The following is a 19,151-nucleotide window of genomic DNA, read 5'->3' on the forward strand; positions in this document are numbered from 1 at the left end:
CATTGCTGCAGAAATAGAAGAGGTGGGGGGCCAGCCTGTTAGTGCTCAGACCATACGCCACACTCTACATCAAAAATACATCAAATTGGTGTGCATGGCTGTCACCCCAGGAGGAAGCCTCTACACGAAAAAGCCTGCAAACAGTTTGCTGAAGGCATGTCAACAAAAGACATGGATTACTGAAAGCATGTCCTTTGGTCTGATGAGATGAAGATTGATCAATTTGGTTCCTATGGTCTCAAGCATGCGTGGCGGCGACCAGGTGAGGAGTACAAAGATATGTGTGTCATGCCGACAGTCAAGCATGGTGGTGGGAATGTCATGGTCTGGGGCTGCATGAGTGCTGCAGGTGTTCCATTGAGGGTAACATGAACTCCAACCTGTACTGTTAAATACTGCAGCAGAGCATGAACCCCTCCTTCCAGAAACTGGGTCGCAGGGCAGTGTTTCAGCATGACAATGACCCCAAACACACCTCCAAGAGGACCACTGCTTTACTGAAGAGGCTAAGGGTAAAGGTGATGGATTGGCCAAGCACGTCTCCAGACTTGAACCCTATAGAACATCTTTGGGGGGGGGATCCTCAAGCGGAAGGTGGAGGTGCGCAAAGTCTCAAATATCCATAAACGTCGTCATGGAGGTGTAGAAGAGCATTCCAGTGGCAACCTGTGAAGCTCTGGTCAATTCCATGCCCAGGAGAGTAAAGGCAGAAAGGCAGTTCTGGATAAAACTGGTGGCCACACAAAATATTGACAGTTGACATGTTGTACTGTATGATTATATTGACAACTTTCACTAAGGGGTGTACTCACTTTTGTTGCCAGGGGTTTGGATTAGAGCCTAGTTCGGGCCTAAAAAATCCAGTCCGACCCGACACGGCCCGCCGGTATTGAGGCCCGACCGGGCCCGAGCTCGATCACTTAACTAGATTTGCAGGCCCAAGCCCGAAAAACCCGATTTTTTTTTTTTTTTTTTTTTTGAGTGACGCGGAAAAAACGCAGCAGCAGCAATTTATTTTCATTTCTTCGAGTTGGCAGAAAAAAACGCAAGTTTTCTTAATGTTTAAATAATCTACATATTTTTTTTAGAATTATCAAAGCATTCACACAACGAAATAACGCTGGGAAAGTTTGTTAAACATATTTCTGAGGGTGTGGGATATTGTTCTCACATGGACGCGCCTCTCTGACAAGGAGAGGGAACAAGAGAGGGCGGCGCCTCGGCCGTGCGCAAACGGTACAGCGGGAGGACAAGAAGAAAAAGCGGCCGGCGCCACGGCGTTCGTGCACACGCACAAGCAAAAGCGCAATACAGAGAGCCTGCTCTCCGTTTTTTTTTTTTTTTTTTTTTTTTTTTTTTTTTAAATAATTTATTAGTCCGGCACGGCGGCCCGACCCGACCTGGCCCGAACGTGAATGCTTAAATTGTGGGGGTCGGGTCGGGTTTGGGCACAAAATCTAACCTCTGGTTTGGATGTTAATGGCTATATTTTGAGGGGAAAATAAATAGACTCTAATATATACAGTGGGGAGAACAAGTATTTGATACACTGCCGATTTTGCTGGTTTTCCCACTTGCAAAGCATGTAGATGTCTGTAATTTGTATTATAAGTTCTCTTCAACTGTGAGGGGCGGAATCTAATACAAAAAAACAGAAAATCCTGTTATATGATTTTTAAATAATAAATTTGCATTTAATTGCATGAAATAAATATTTGATACATCACAAAAATCGAACTTAATATTTGGTACAGAAACCTTTGTTTGCTATTACAGATACTAAACGTTTCCTGTAGTCCTTGACAAGGTTTGCACACACTGCAGCAGGGATTTATGCCCACTCCTCCATGCAGATCTTCTCCAGAGCCTTCAGGTTTCGGGGCTGCTGGCGGGCAACACGACTTTCAGCTCCCTCCATAGATTTTCTATCGGGTTCAGATCTGGTGACTGGCTAGGCCACTCCAGGACCTTAAGATGCTTCTTACGGAGCCACTCTTTAGTTGCCTTGGCTGTGTGCTTTGGGTCGTTGTCCTGCTGGAAGACCCAGCCACGACCCATCTTCAGGGCTCTCACTGAAGGAAGGAGGTTGTCAGCCAAGATCTGGCAATACATAGCCCCATCCATCCTCCCCTCAATACGGTGCAGTCGTCCTGTACCCTTGGCAGAGAAGCAGCCCCCAAAAATGATGTTTCACGGTTGGGATGGTGTTCTTGGGGTTATACTCATTCTTTTTCCTTCAAACACGACGAGCCGAGTTTAGACCAAAAAGTTTAATTTTGGTCACATCCGACCACATGGCTTTCTCCCGTTGCTCCTCTGGATCATCCAGATGGTCAGTGGCAAAATTCAGACGTGTCTGGACATGCACTGGCTTCAGCAGCGGGACCTTGCGTGAGCTGTACGATTTTAATCCATGACGGCGTAATGTGTTTCCGATGGTTTTCTTAGAGACTGTGGTTCCACCTCTCTTCAGGTCACTGAGCAGGTCCTGCCATGTAGTTCTGGGCTGATCCCTCACCTTCCTCATGATCAGTGATGCCCCACGTGGTGAGATCTTGCATGGAGCCCCAGAATGAGGCAGATTGACCGTCAACTTGAACTTCTTCCATTTTCTAATAATCGCTCCAACAGTTGTTACCTTCTCACCAAGCTGCTTGCTTATTTTCTTGTAGCCCATCCCATCCTTGTGCAGGTCTGTTATTTTATCCCTGATGTCCTTACACAGCTCTTTGGTCTTGGCCATTGTGGAGAGGTTGGAGTTTGTTTGTTTGAGCATGTGAACAGGTGTCTTTTATACAGGTAGAGGTTGGAGTTTGTTTGTTTGAGCATGTGAACAGGTGTCTTTTATACAGGTAACAAGTTCTAACAGGTGCAGTTACTTCCGGTAATGAGTGGAGAACAAGAGGGGTTCTTAAAAAAGAACGAAGAGCCGAAATATTTACTAGTTGGTAATGTATCAAATACTTATTTCATGCAGTTAAATACAAATTTATTATTTGAAAATTATACAATGTGATTTTCTGGATTTTTGTATTAGATTCCGTCCCTCACAGTTGAAGAGAACTTATGATACAAATTACAGACCTCTACATGGCTTGCAAGTGGGAAAACCAGCAAAATCGGCAGTGTATCAAATACTTGCTCTCCCCACAAGCTGCACACAGACTACTTTTCATTGTGTCAAAGTGTCATTTTGTCACTGTGCTTCCATGAAAAGATATACTTAAATATCTGCAGAAATGTGAGGGGTGTACTCACTTTTGTGATACACTGGCATGGGAGCTTGAGGGTCCTGCGCTGTCCCTAGGATTGCGCTCTTGTGAACGCAGACGTCGGACGTTGTTCCTTGTATCTGTTGGAGCCATGCACCCAGCTTGGGGGTTACTGCCCCTAGTGTCCCGATCACTACTGGCACCACTCATGCCTTCACTCCCCACATTTTCTCCAACTCTTCCTTCAACCCTTGATATTTCTCCAGCTTTTCGTGTTCTTTTTTCCTGATGTTGCTATCGCTCGGGATTGCTACATCTATCACTGCTAGAGATGTCCCGATCGGATGTTTGGATCGGATCGGACGCCGATATGGGCAAAAAAATGCGGATCAGTATCGGATCGGCCGACACGGAAAAATTCCGATCCCGACTTCCGATCCAGTTTTTTTTTTTTTAAATCAGGTCCGGGTTTTCCAGCACACCGATATACATAATCCATTCCAGTTTTTGCTTCGGTTTCCCTAAAATCTGGTCCGCATTTTAAGGCACACCTTCAACACACTACATTACAGTCTCCCAATTTACCGAGAGACTTATCTGTAAAAATGTCAGCTGTGTGGGATCATTTCACCTTAAAGGACGACAAAGACGAAGTGGCAGAGTGCAAAATATGCCACAATAAAGTCAAGCGTGGTGGTAAAGCTATAAGAAGTTTTAATACAACCAACCTAATCAAGCATTTAGCGACATACACATGCATTGAAAACTAGGTGCCTTAGTAAACAGCCGCCATCTTAAAGCAGGAGACTTCCCTTGTAGGCTGTTGTAGTGAACCTTCCAAGCGAACCTAATTAACTTTTTATCTAAAATACTCCTTGTTCTGCCCTTCATTTCGCGATGTGCATTTTTCGTTCCTGCTTTTATTTTGACAGCCGTCCAACAGGAAAGAAGTAGCGCGGCGGCCATGTTTGTAGTCGTTTCGTCAGTCCGCCGTTTGACGAGAGCTGGGCAGCATTGTTTACTGTGCTCACGCTAGCCTAAACTTGTCGTGTTGTTTGCGCCTTCGAAGGCATCGTCTGTAAGTACATTTTTTATATATAGTATTTAGCGATTTATGTGCCATATTTGGAGCGTTTTGACCACTTTGTAAACTTTGGCACCTGCTGCATGCTTCATTTGCATATTAGAATATTGAGAGGCATTGTATGGGAATTGGCTTCGCATATATTTGACATATAGCATATGGATAGTCAAACCTGTCAATCATTTTCGTTCTGTACATTCTATTTCTTTTAGTTTCACTTGGGTTCATTTTTGGATGTGACCGCGCAGCTAAATAAAAGCACCTGGAGCTTGGATGCTACTTCCTGACTCCCGCGTTCATTTTTGAATGGAGTTTGGCTTGCTGCGAACTTGTGTCCGCTTACACACACAAAGGGAGCAGTATACTCCTAAATCGGCAAAATCTTGACTTGAATCTATCTTCAAAACAGTTTTAAAACTTTCACATGTCAATAGTAGACAGAAGGGAAATTATGGACTAACGGGAACAATTTTAACAACTTTAACAGTTGATTCGCAAAATTAAATTAATTGAATGTAGTTCAAAGCTGCTGATACAGAATGGGGACTGGAGTATTTTATTTACTGTTTTAAAATGTAAACTTGATACTGAAATAGTCGTTTATTTAAACCTGAGAGGCTTTTTTTTTTTTTTTTTTTTTTTTTTTTTTTTACAATTTTTGTAACTAATGCACGAAACATTAAAAGCATCTAATAGCTTGGGGGGTTTGTGGGATTTTCCACCCACAGTTTACAATATTATTTGCACGTTTTACTGACTGACTATGCCATTTCTGTTTGTCATTTATAATGTTTTGTGTTTGTCACTGAATAAACAGGTCAGTTTCTTGTTACCAACCATTGTGTGTTATTCAAACTCACCTAATTCAGCTGGCTAGTTGTTATCAAGAGTACTAAAACCCTTTTCAACATGAGTCTGACAACTAAGTAAGGAGGCTAAATAACTTTAAACTTTAATACATGCTCAGATAGGCCGGTATCGGTATCGGCCAGTATCGGTATCGGCTCGGAAGTGAAAAACAATATCGGTATCGGATCGGAAGTGCAAAAACCTGGATCGGGACATCCCTACCATTTACCATCAGTGCCTCCGTGTTGTCTTTCAGTCCGGCCTTTTCCAGCCACTAGTATGTTTTTCCCATGTCAGCTACCTCCTCAATTTGTCGGTGGTACAGGGGGCTTGTCCATCCATGATAGCTCCTTAGGGTCACACAGTTGGTGCAGATTTGTCGGCTGCACATCCATGCTGCGAATCTCCCGTTCCACCACATCCCAAAGATGCTCTATTGGCTTGAGATCTGGTGACTGTGGAGGCCATTTCAGTACAGTGAACTCATTGTCATGTTCAAGAAACCAGTCTGAGATGATTCCAGCTTTATGACATGGCGCATTATCCTGCTGAAAGTAGCCATCAAAAGTTGAGTACATTGTGGTCATAAAGGGATGGACATGGTCAGCAACAATACTCAGGTAGGCTGTGGCATTCCAATGATGCGCAATTGGTACCAAGTGGCCCAAAGAGTGCCAAGAAAATATTCCCCACACCATTACACCACCACCAGCCTGAAACATTGATACAAGGCAGGATGGATCCATGCTTTCATGTTGTTGACGCCAAATTCTGACCCTACCATCCAAATGTTGCAGCAGAAATCAAGACTCATCAGAGCAGGCAACGTTTTTCCAATCTTCTATTGTCCAATTTCGATGAGCTTGTGTAAATTGTAGCCTCAGTTTCCTGTTCTTAGCTGAAAGGAGTGGCACCCGGCGTGGTCTTCTGCTGCTGTAGCCCATCTGCCTCAAAGTTTGACGTACTGTGCGTTCAGAGATGCTCTTCTGCCTACCTTGGTTGTAACGGGTGGTTATTTGAGTCACTGTTGCCTTTCTATCAGCTCGAACCAGTCTGGCCATTCTCCTCTGACCTCTGGCATCAACAAGGCATTTCCGCCCACAGAACTGCCGCTCAGGGGTGGTTGTGTGTGAAAATCCCAGGAGATCAGCAGTTTCTGAAATACTCAGACCAGCCCTTCTGGCACCAACAACCATGCCACATTAAAAGTCACTCAAATCACCTTTCTTCCCCAAACTGATGCTCGGTTTGAACTGCAGGAGATTGTCTTAAACCATGTCTACATGCCTAAATGCACTGAGTTGCCGCCATGTGATTGATTGATTAGAAATTAAGTGTTAACGAGCAGTTGGACAGGTGTACCTAATAAAGTGGCCGGTGAGTGTGTAAATAATGAATATACAGTATGTTTTATGAAAAAGTTTTTTTTGTCGTTACTTTTTTATGGAAAATATTTTTGTTCTTGTTTTACTGTTGAGCAATGTGAGCTGTTGCTGTGGGTTTAGTCTATAAAGTGTATTTATTTCAGTTTAGTTTAAAATATTTTATTTTTTATTTTAACATTATATTCATTTTGTTGTTCCAATTTGCAAATATGTTGTGAAAAAACAAAAAAATCCTTTTCAATTGATTTTTCAAATACCCATACATCTCAAAATAACACATTTTAGAGCTATAATTACAATGGCGTAAAACCGCGGTATTTTTTCTTAAGGTTATCATACGGTCAAAATTTCATCCCGGCACATGCTTAGTCATCAGACTCTGATAACTGCTACAGCTGGGGAGAGCTCTGTGCTGTCCGTGGAATAAATAAATGATAAAGATCGGTGGATCCCTTTTGCCCCAATCTGGAGAATGATGCACTGGTATTGCTCCAAAATAAATCGTTTAAAACACTTCCGTATGCGTCTGCCTGCGATGGCTATGCGGTTAAAGTGAGGAAGCGTGTCGTCTTAGCAACTGTAACTATGGCGCTTTGGCGAAAGGTCCTTTGGGTCTAACACAAGTGCTTCAAATTGGAAAGGAGCCATTTCATGAGTTGGAAATGGTTTCCATGATTTTTTTATGTTCATCCAACATGTTATTGATTTTTTTTTTCTTCTTCATAGTTTGTCTCTATTGTGTCTTGCAGGTTTCAGAACATATCTTGGTCCTGAGTTTGTCTCTATTGTGTCTTGCAGGTTTCAGAACATATATTGGTCCTGAGCGGCAGGAGTCAGAGTGTCCTGGCATTAAAGAGGAAGTTGAGCACCTGCATATGAAACAGGAAGAGCAAGAGCACCCTCAACAGCAAAAGAGAGAAGTGCAACTTCCAATCAAAAAGGAGGAGGTAGAGCTGCCATACGTTAAAGAGGAGGACGATATAACCAGTCCAACTGGTGAACCTTTGAAGAGTGAAGAGGGCCTGAGTGAGACTAGCAGAGGAGCAGGGCCTCCAAGCGGCAACAACAGCAGCAGCTCAATAGAAGGATTGCAAACGGACAGTTTCACCGCCCCACTATCAGATAGCGAAGACGCCATGTCACACTCGCCTGACAGTTATGATGAAGGTCTTAAGAAAGCCGATGGTGACGACAAATGTAAATGCTCTCAGTGTGGGGAAACATTTTTTAATAAGTATACTTGCTGTATGCACATGAGGAGCCACATTGAAGAAAAACCTTTTTCCTGCACAGTTTGTGGCCGGAGATTCAGGTACAAGAACTACTTAAAATACCACAAAATGACCCACACTGGAGAAAAACCATTTTCATGCTCAGTTTGTGGTCAAGGTTTCGCTCGAAAGGAACACTTGCAAATGCACACTAGAACCCACACTGGAGAAAAACCTTTTGTCTGCTCAGTTTGTGGCCAAAAATTCACTCGGAAGAACAACTTAAACACACACATAAGAACCCACACTGGTGAAAAACCTTTTTCTTGCTCAGTTTGTGGTAAAAAATTCAATTGCAGAAGCAATTTAAACACACACAGAAGAACCCACAATGATAAAAAACCTTTTTCCTGCTCAGTTTGTGGTCAAGAATTGACTGAGAAGAGGAGCTTAAAAATACACACAAGAACCCACACTGGCGAAAAACCTTTTTCCTGCTCAATTTGTGGCCAAAGGTTCACTGAGAAGCGTTGGTTAACAAAACACACACGAATCCACGCTTGCTCAGTTTGTGGTATAAAATTCAATTGCAGAAGCAATTTAAACACACACAGAAGAACCCACACTGGTAAAAAACCTTTTCCTTGCTCAGTTTGTGGCCAAAGATTCTCTATAAAGGGAAACCTAACAAGACACAGAAGAACCCACACTGGAGAATAACCTTTTCCTGCTCAATTTGTGGTCAGATTCTTTCTAAGGGAAACCTGCATACAGCACATAAGAACCCACACTAGTGAAAAACCTTTTTAGAAATTCAGTTTGTGATAACGATTCAATCAGAAGGATCAGTTGAAGAGACGCGTGAGAAGCGGTGGCCAACGACTGTTTTGCCTGTCATCCATGATGGCTTCATCAGTTTGTGCGTGTAAGACAATAGTATTTTGTGGACCTTCCTTAAATCCTATTGAGGATTTGCAATTTTGGTACTATACGTGCGCTTTGTCGGTTCCTTGTGTGAATTGTATTCACACTATTGTCAGAAGAACTAGCTTACCTGATTTAGAATGAATATTAAATTAGATTATGTTAAGTAGCAGGATCTTGGGCCAGGGTGATCTGGCAAAAAAAAAAAAAAAAAAAAGTTATATTGTTCTTGATTTTTTTTCACAATTTTGGTGTACTGTTTTTTTCTGTTTTTTTATGAACTGTTACTGCTAATTTTAAAGAATCAGCATTAAAAGGATGGTTCACCAAATCCGCACCTTCGGGGCCAATTTTCCCATCGTGTCCCTCTGTTAGAGGAGAGAAACTGAAGTGGGACCGAACTGTCGCATGAGACTGTAAAACCAGACGGACAAACTTGTACACTGCTTGGATTGATAACCAGAAAGCCTATGACTCAATGCCACATACATGGATCCTGGAATGCCTGAAGCTCTACAACACAGGTGTCAAAATGATTCCAGAAAGGGCCAAGTGAGTGCAGGTTTGCTTTTCAACCAATGAAGAGGACACTATTTCACCAATCATATCTTTTACATGTGTAATCAGTTAAACTTTGTCAAGTGCTGCTTGTTTCAGCCGCAAGTTCATTGGTTAAAGTCTCTGCGCGGTATCGGTTGGAACAAAATCCAGCACCCACTTGGCCCTTTCTGGAATCTGTTTGACACCTGTGCTCTACAAGGTTCACACCACACTAAGAGCCTTCGTTGCAAACTCGATCAATTGCGCAAGTCTACGTCAAATGTGGCGTAGACTTGCGCACCCGAAGGCAGAGGGAGGTTACCCCCTCTTCTACCGGGGTAAACTCCAACATCTAAGCCGGGGGGCAATAAGTATGCCTACAACTGCTCTATATACAGTATATATAATTGCATTCTTTTAACTTCTTGAGGGTCTGTTTGTATCAGTAAAAGTTTGCAATTTGCAATATTGTTTGGGAAAATGTATTTTTAATTGGCTCTGGAAAATATAACACTGTACAATAAGGTCCCTTCATTAACATTAGTAAATGCATTTTTAGACAATATGTAAAGTGCGTACGACAGGATAAAATTAATTGAATTAGAATCATGTTGAGATGATTCGACTATATACAAATGTTTTGCTAAGCGCAGATGACAAAAAATTAGTCTTTTAATCTCCCGGTTAGTCACGCCTACCATTATAGGGCTGTAGCGTCCTCAACAGGTGGATTTTTATTCTTTTTATCCAAGTATTTTTCTGCAATGGCTAAATAAATGGTATAGTCATGACAAATAACAGTCTTGTGCTAAATGTAATATGAAATAATAAAAATACATTTATTCAGGACGACATGACAAAATTTCTCCATAATGGTCAAAACTGTCGACTTCACCTTTACTGTCGCACCTCCCAAACGTTATTTCATGCCACCCTAGTAAGTCGGGATTTTGTCATTTCCCTTCCTTTGGAGAATGCAAACAAACCAAGAGGTGTGACAGCTAGCCGACATGCTAACCTGAACCGAGTGACGTTTCAGTCTTCAAAGCGGAAAATTACACATAACTAGCCCGGTCATTTCACATGACGACTGGGTTGTCGATTGTCTTCACCAATCGCCAACCCGCATGGCGGAGAGCAATGTACAGCTCGTTCCCCTGCTACTATGGACAGGAGAGCTCGCTGGGCAAGTGTGACCAGTGAGTTTCGACTCTACGTTGTATGTGTAGTTTGGAATGACGACGGGAGTCAAGAGTGCAGTGTGACTTGCGTTTTACCGAAAGCAATCGGTCTTGCTTTATCCTCGCCAGCAGGTATTTGGGATAGGACTGCACCCAGACCATCAAGAGACTCATCTGTGCAGAGGATGAAAGGTCTATGAAAGTCCGGGTGTGCTAGCACCACACTATTGAGAAGTGCATGTTTTAGACCCTCGAATGCTTTCTCGCAGGCAGGAGTCCAATCCTGAGGGGTAAGCTCCCTGAAGGTGCCAGCTCCTCTCCGCCCAAAAGAACCCTTGGCGCTCCTCTTCTGTCCAGCAGTCAAGTTGTATAGCGGCTTTGCGATGGTCGAACAACCAGGAATGAATTGTTGATAGTACAAGACCATTCCTAGGAAGGACTTGACCTTTTGCTGGGATGGGGTGCAGCCATCTTCTTTCATGAGAGCTTCCTTCCTGAAAGCTGAGATGACCTTCACCTTGTCCTGATCAACTGACTGTGCACCACATGACCAAGAAACCTGACAGACTTGCGCAACAAATAGCACTTCTTCTGCGCCAACTTCAGGTTATTGGCTCTGAGACGCAAGAAGACAGTTTCTAGGCGCTTCAGGGCTTCCTCTTCAGTTGGAGCAAAGATCAGTAAATCATCTAGGTAATAGAGGAGGCTGGACAAGTCCAAGTCACCAAAGATGCTGATCATCATCCGCATAAAGGATGCAGGGCTGTTGCAAAGGCCTTGAGGAAGTCTGTTGTATTCATAGAGGCCCATCGGTGTGGTGAAGGCGGTGTACCGTCTATCAGACTCATGGAGGGGGATGTTGTAAAACCCTGATGTGAGGTCCATGGTGCTGAAAAAGGCATTTCCACCAAGGGCAGCAAGGCAGTCAGCCTGGTGAGGAAGTGGGTGAGCATCTTACATGGTCTTGGCGTTAAGCCACCAGAAGTCAGTGCAGATTCTCAATTCGCCCGACTTCTTCCAAACAAGGACCAACGGGGACGCATATTCACTGATTGACTTGCTGATAATGCCTTTATACTCCATTTCAGATAGTACCTCTCTGAGTTTATGGTAATGTGCTGGAGGGACGCGACGATAGGGTAGCCTGAAAGGGCGGTCATCAGTGAGATGAATACGATGGACAAAACCCTTAGCTTCCCCACAGTCCAACTTGTCTTTGGAAAAAACGTCTTGGTATGTGAACACGAGTTCAGCCAGCCGCTCTTTCCACTCCTCTGACACTTCGCAACACTCCAAATCAACATCTGTTTGTCCACAGTCTTTGAGCCGTTGAAAGGGGGAAGATTTGACATTTGCACCAGGGACTATGGCGCTTTGCTGGCTGGTCTGTGGAATGCACACATTCTGCAAGGGATCTTCTATAGCGGCACAGGGGAACACATCAGCTACCTTAGCGTTGCGGCGCAGTGTCACAGGACTCTTTGTTGGGTTCAGAATTTTCATTGGGACCCAACAATCCCCCCCACATAGGAGCTACAACCCGCCCAACTATATTGTCTTTTGGAGCTGAACGTGAAGAAGTGGGCTCCACAATGACAGTGCTCCCTGGTGACACAGGAACATTGCTAGGTAACTTCCCCCATACTAAATACTCTTCCTGTGGTGCAAGAGTGACAGCTGTTCTTAGTTTTACAGTGCCCACTTTTTCAGGTACTGCAGGACCAGGATAACGAGTTATACAGCTGAGCAACTCAAGAAACTGCTCACAATTGGGATCTGAGGTGTTAGAGGAGATGACCTTCCAATATTCCTGTTCAGACTTCAGTCTTTGGATGATTGGTCTAATGACATTGCTTCCAATGATCAGTTCATCTCTTTGCCCAGGAATGAGGAAAGCCGGCACAAAGAATTTGGACCCATAAATCTCGAGATCCAGATCATAGATACACTCTGGTTGAGTCATGAGACCACCGCAACAAACTAGTACCACCTTCTCAGGCCCTGGTTGAGGAGTAGAAAGAGCACCAGAAGCCCTAAGCTTGGATTCAGCCTCCGTATTGAGTGTGCATGACATGCTACCTGAATCAAGCATTCCCCTTAAAGCACATTTACCCCCAACAGAGAATGGAGCATAAAACAAATCACTAGCCCCTTGGACCCTATGTGAACCAACAACAATCACTGTATCATCATCAGGAAGCTTACTGCAGCAGTTCACATAGGTCAACTGTATGTCTTTATTTTCACTGAGGGTCTCACTAGCAACGCCTATGCTACCCCTCTCTCCACATAGGCGGGCTAGTTTAAATCAGCATTGGGGCGGGCAGATGGTGTTGCGGCTTTCTGGCTAGAGCCATGCGGGCACTCATTCCTGACGTGGCCATGCTCACAACAGCTGTGGCAAAGTCTGTAAAGCCTACAGTGTGCATTTGTAGAGTGTTCACTGGAGCCACATACTTTACATGGGGATGGCACAGAATTCGGCTGACTTCGGGGTCGACCAGTATAACGATTTCTGGACCATGTGCCACTTTGTTTTTGATTGTTGGCCAGGGAAGCATTGCACAAAGACAGAACCTTGTCGAACATTGCTGTGAAAGGTACAGCAAGAGCAGGCGGAGTCTGCTGGCATTCTGCAGTGACGGATGGTGGCATTGGAGGATTAGTCACCAAGTTCTGATCATAAGCAGAGAACGACCTCAGTTGTTGTGGCTGAATTCTGGTCTTTCTAACATTTCTCATGTGGGCATCCAGACGCTCTTGAACCTCAGCTGCGGTCCACTGTTCAGCTGCCTTTACTTGGAAAGACATAGCAAGACGAGGGTCAGGGCAGTGATTGATAAACATCAAGACCACTTCAGCACTGGGATTCTCGACAGACTTTCCTCGCCGCTGCAGACATTCATCAGCTGCGTCAATTGATTTGTTAAGACGAATCCAGTAATCCATGGCACTCTCACCCAAATGGGGAACTGTACTGTAGAAAGCTTTAATGGGCAAATTGAAGTATGACAGTTCACTAAAATTAACCTTCAATATGTCAAATACGGCTGAGGGGAGGTCAGTTGCACTGAGGCTGGTGCAGCTACGCAGTGACACTTTCACAACGTCCCTAGCTTTTCTTGTTAGCCTTGACGTGATTAGCTCATACATTTCATCATGAGTGTCACATTTAACTCTATTCAAATAACACTTCATCATGTCAATCCACTCATGTACAGAAAAAGTATCAGCATGGTCACCCCTGAAATAAGGGGGTGCCTTGGCGTCAGACTGCACAACAACTTTAACTGGTGGCACCTCGGAATGGCTGCTTGACTGACCCGTGATGGGGGACTGAGGCTGGAATGCGCTGGGCTGGTGTATTGTGCCTAGGTTGATGGAGATGCTCCCTCCAATTTGTTTGGCAAAATTTGTCATCATATCACCAAAAGTTTCAACAGATATCATTTGTGTGGGCTTTGGTTCTGATTGGGATATTGGCGTGGAGCTAGTTGTAGGAATCAGTGGTGGGCTACTAACTGATTGGTTGATTGAGTGACTCAGTTCACTAGGAGGAGGTAATCCACCTCTACCTCTCCCAAATGAAACATATCCTTGCTCAGTCATTGTGTTACACTCAATAACATACACTAAATTGCTCCAGATACCATAAAAAGACTAACACTAAAGTGTAATGCACCAAACTTGGAACAATATCAAAATTAACACAGTGGTAAATAATAATGAATAAACTCACTCAAGATGTATATTCACTCATAACACTACATTGAGTGACAAAAAAAAGGAAAATAATGTTCAAGAATATCAACAGTAATACTGTACTTTTCTACTTGCTTGACTATTAAAACCATCAAAATGCTTTCACTCAGAACGTCTTTCTTTTTTTTTTTTTTCCACCGTTATAGTTTTCGTCTTCGTTTTTTTAACGGTTCAAATTCACGCACGCACTGCTTCTTACTTACTCACTTACTTACTTCTTACTTCTCGCTTGCTCTCACTTTGTGCACACGGAAGTGCGCCGCTGTCCTCCGAGCAGTAGCGAGGGGAGGGGGAGGAGCAGGCAGGAGCCACTTGACGAGTTGCACCCCGGCGACCAGGCAGGCGCTCGTCGAATATGAATCCGGCTCACGGGACCAAGTGTGACCAGTGGGTTTCGACTCTGCGTTGTATGTGTAGTTTGGAATGACGCCGGGAGTAAGAGTGCAGTGTGACTTGCTTTTTATCTGATAACGGTCAGGAAAAAGTCAATCCTCCCGTTAAACAGGGCTTTAACAATGTGCCCCTTCCCTTCGACATCCACACAGAAAAGGGCGCGACATACCTGATAACAGTCAGGAAAAAGTCAATCCTCCCGTTAAACACGGTTTTAAAAATGTGCCCCTATTCAAAATAAATACAAAAAAGAGATGCAATGCAATTTTTATACATGAGTGCATGCCTGGAACTTACATTTTCCTACAAAACTCTCTGCAGCTAAATAGCACCTACCTCCCCTTCGACATCCACACAGAAAAGGGGAGAACTAATAAAGTGCACTCAACTTAAAGCAGCAGGTGTCGCGGTAATAACCGACATAGGGGAAACAAACAACATACAAACAAAAAGTTTCAACTTTGAAGGAGGATTGACGAAAATAAAATAGAAAATAAGATAACAATTTTGTGTAATTATAAAAAAGAAACAATATTTGCAAGTTTGATATACCCCCGTTACACAAGCAGCTGGACAATGACCGCTGAACAAACCGGCCGACGTCGGAGAAGCGTGTATCTGCCAAATGGTCAACACGAATATGGCAAAATAATGCTTTACTACACGGTGAAGACGTAAACAGCGAGAGTCATCGGAGAGAGGCTGCAGTTGTTGTGCAGCTCACATGACAATGTGTATGAGGAGAGCTTTTTACATGCCCATCCATGATCAAACGTAAGTAGTCCTTTATTTTAAGAAAATTTGTAGTGTTTACCTTGTAATTGCTGTTTTCGTGGTTATTTTTAGCACAAAGTTGCAATTTTTGATTGGGTGGAAAACTTGACAGAACACCGGGCACATGAAGAGGGCAACAAGCAGAGTATAGTGCTCTCCTGGCGGGGGAAGGGGTGAAAATGGCTACAATTTCTTGCCGGAACTCCCCAATGTGAATGTCGCCACAAAGCCAGAATTTTTTTTTTTTTTTTTTTTGGTGGGGGGGGGGGGGGGGGGTCAAACCTCTAAAACTACTGAAATGCAAAGAAAACTTTTCAGTCATTTCTATAACATACAAAAACTGATTTTCATTCAAAATTGTATTTTTTCCATGATTTGCATAATAAAAGTTAACAAAAACAGCAATAACCCCAACCTCCACCAAATTTTTATTATCCCTCGCATACTAAATGCCAAATCTCAATTTTAACTACTTAAGAACAAAAGACATATTAAAAATTGAAGTTCATGTAGACATTTCCTTTTTTGTATTTTAACAATAAAGATACAGTGGGGCAAATTAGTATTTAGTCAATACTTACTTGAAAATATTAGAGAGGCCTGTAATTGTCAACATGGGTAAACATCAACCATTAGAGACAGAATGTGGAAAAGAAAACTGAAAATCACATAGTTTGATTTTTAAAGAATTTATTTGTAAATCATGGTGGAAAATAAGTATTTGGTCAATACCAAAAGTTCATCTCAATACTTTGTTATGTACCCTTTGTTGGCAGTAACGGAGGCCGAACGTTTTCTATAACTCTTAAAAAGCTTTTCACACACTGTTGCTGGTAATTTGCCCCATTCCTCAATACAGATCTCCTCTAGAGCAGTGATGTTTTAGGGCTGTCGTTAGGCAACATGGACTTTCAACTCCCTCCACAGATGTTCTATGGGGTTGAGATCTGGAGACTGTATAGGCCACTCCAGGACCTTGAAATGCTTCTTAGGAAGACACTACTTTGTTGCCCTGGCTGTGTGTTTGGGATTATTGTCATGCTGAAAGACCCAGCCACGTCTCATCTTCATTGCCCTTGCCGATGGAAGGAGGTTTTCACGCAAAATCTTTCGATACCTGGCCCCATTTATCATTTCCTTTACCCAGATGGGGCGTCCAGGTCCCTCAGCAGTAAAACAGCCATAAAGCATGAGGTTTCCACCCCCGTGCTTTACAGTAGATATGGTGTTCTTTGGATGCATTCTTTCTCCTCCAAACACAAGCGTTTCCACCAAAAAGTTACATTTTTGTTTCATCTGACAATATGACATTCTCCCATTCCTCTTCTGGATCATCCAAATGCTCTCTAGCAAACTTCAGATGGGTCTGGACGTACAGTGGGGTGAACAAGTATTTGATACACTGCCGATTTTTCTGATTTTCCTACTTGCAAAGCATGTAGAGGTCTGTAATTTGTATCATAAATTCTCTTCAACTGTGAGGGATGGAATCTAATACAAAAAAAAAACAGAAAATCACGTATGATTTTTAAATAATAAATTTGCATTTAATTGCATGAAATAAGTATTTGATACATCACAAAAATCGAACTTTATATTTGGTATAGAAACCTTTGTTTGCTATTACAGATACCAAACGTTTCCTGTAGTCCTTGACAAGGTTTGCACACACTGCAGCAGGGATTTATGCCCACTCCTCCATGCAGATCTTCTCCAGAGCCTTCAGGTTTCGGGGCTGCTGCCGGGCAACACGGGCTTTCAGCTCTCTCAATAGATTTTCTATGGGGTTCAGATCTGGTGACTGGCTAGGCCCCTCCAGGACCTTAAGATGCTTCTTACGGAGCCACTCTTTAGTTGCCTTGGCTGTGTGCTTTGGGTCGTTGTCAGGTTGGAAGACCCAGCCACGACCCATCTTCAGGGCTCTCACTGAAGAAGGAGGTTGTCAGCCAAGATCTGGCGATACATAGCCCCATCCATCCTCCCCTTAATACGGTGCAGTCATCCTGTATCCTTGGCAGAGAAGAAGCCCCCCAAAAATGTTTCCTCCTCCATGTTTCATGGTTGGGATGGTGTTCTCATCCTTCTTTTTCCTCCAAACATATATGTATATGTATATATATGTTTATATATATATATATATATGTATATACAGTGGGGAGAACAAGTATTTGATACACCGCCAATGGGTTTTCCCATTGGCAGTGTATCAAATACTTGTTCTCCCCACTGTAAATACATACTGTTTTGACCATAGTATATAGAAAGGATAAAAATGCCTATGACCATACCTGCAGTTTTTGTTGAAATATCAAATATAAAACTGTTCAGTCACATTTTTTTCTGGTGAATGTTTATCTTAACAAATTGAATAAATATTATCACACTTCAAAAGGTTTCATCGAACATGTTTGGTTGCCAATGGGACTTCAATATAACAAATTTGGGCAAAAAACTATTTGGGGGTCCAAAATGTTGATTATAATTGGTCAGAGAAGAAAACAACAGTTTGGACATTACGGTTGTGGTGTCCTGAAATAGGGACCCAATCTGGCCATTGTGAACATTTTTTTCTTTGAAATATAAAGGCAACATTAGAAGGTGTGCAAATTCGGACAAAATAGGCTTAGGTGTCAAAGCGTTAAACTAAAACCAACTTAGAAGTAGCAATTATTAAAAGCTCCAGGGAATGTGTGGAAAATGACGAGTGTTAATGGGATATTGTAATTCCGGCCCCAGCCTAGAGGGGGACAGCCACGCCTAGACTTAACACCTTTTATTTTATTGTATTCTTGTGCAATTATTTTATTGCCACATAAGAAGCAAGGAACAGTTCGTAGGCTACATGTATAGCAGCTGTTGCTGCAGTTAGAGATGTAAATGTCCGAGTCACTGCCTGGTTGCGTACATTGACTGTTTTTCTCGTTCCCTGGCACAGCGCAAGTTGCCATATAACAGGGGTGGACAAACCGGTCCTCGAGGGCCGCAGTGGGTCCTGGTCTTTGTTCCAACTGATTCAGCACAAAACCAATGAGGTTTGAGCAGAAACAAGAAGCACCTGATTGCAATCAACTGATTGCATTTGTAAGACACCAGATTGGTGAAAGGCTAGCCTCATGATGGGTTGGAACAAAATCCCGCAACCACTGCGGCCCTTTGTGGAATAGTTTGCCCACCCCTGCCATATAACCTCCAATTTAGCGGTGTAAATGACCGCTTGTCCGGCAACTTGTGATGCCACACCTATGCCACACAAAATAGAGCAGGGCAGTAAACCGAAAATTAACGTTACCGAAATTCTTCACGATGACCGACGTAATTTTGACCATGTCGGTAAATTCGGTAATTTAATAAATCAAGAAAATATAGTCTTTTCATCGCGCTTTGACTCTGTGTTGTTCGGCTTTGTTCATTACCCTTTAAGAAAGCAGGCAGTGTGATTACGTATGGAGTCACGTGGTTTTCAGGAAGCCAAACAAACAGAAGCCCTGTAGGCTAAAGCTAGCGGCTAACGCTACAAGTAAACGGGATGGAGTCGGGCTTAAGTTAGCTTCGCCAAACTTTCACTTGACATTAAGTAAACCCTTGGTGGGTTTCAGACGGGCTTTCACCCGCTGTCCTCCCTGGTTCTCACGATTTCAGGAGAGGATGCTTTCAGTGCTTTCTTCTGGTAGCCAAGCCACAGGCTAACGCTAGCGGCTAACGGTACAAATGAACGTGATGGAGTCAGCGGCTCTAACCTTGTCGAAACGGCTGAAATTAATGAGTGGACTGGGCACGGACTTCATGTAGCAATCATTATGTCGCGTTATTTGGTATCTCTGTGTGATTTCTCTGAA

The 19,151-nt window shown here is 43.1% G+C and overlaps 1 protein-coding gene across 1 annotated transcript in view; it reads left to right on the top strand.

Annotated features, from left to right (window-relative positions):
• LOC130906810 (oocyte zinc finger protein XlCOF22-like) overlaps positions 1-15,475 on the top strand; it is a 30,532-nt gene extending 15,057 nt beyond the window's left edge. The window contains exon 6 of the mRNA XM_057821460.1: positions 7,329-15,475. Within this exon, the coding sequence (XP_057677443.1) occupies positions 7,329-8,461 (1,133 nt within the window). The 3' untranslated portion in view covers positions 8,462-15,475. The remainder of the gene's footprint in view (positions 1-7,328) is intronic.
• The last annotated feature ends 3,676 nt before the right edge of the window (positions 15,476-19,151 follow it).

This window comes from Corythoichthys intestinalis, chromosome 18, assembly GCF_030265065.1.
Source record: "Corythoichthys intestinalis isolate RoL2023-P3 chromosome 18, ASM3026506v1, whole genome shotgun sequence".
Lineage (NCBI taxonomy): Eukaryota > Metazoa > Chordata > Actinopteri > Syngnathiformes > Syngnathidae > Corythoichthys > Corythoichthys intestinalis.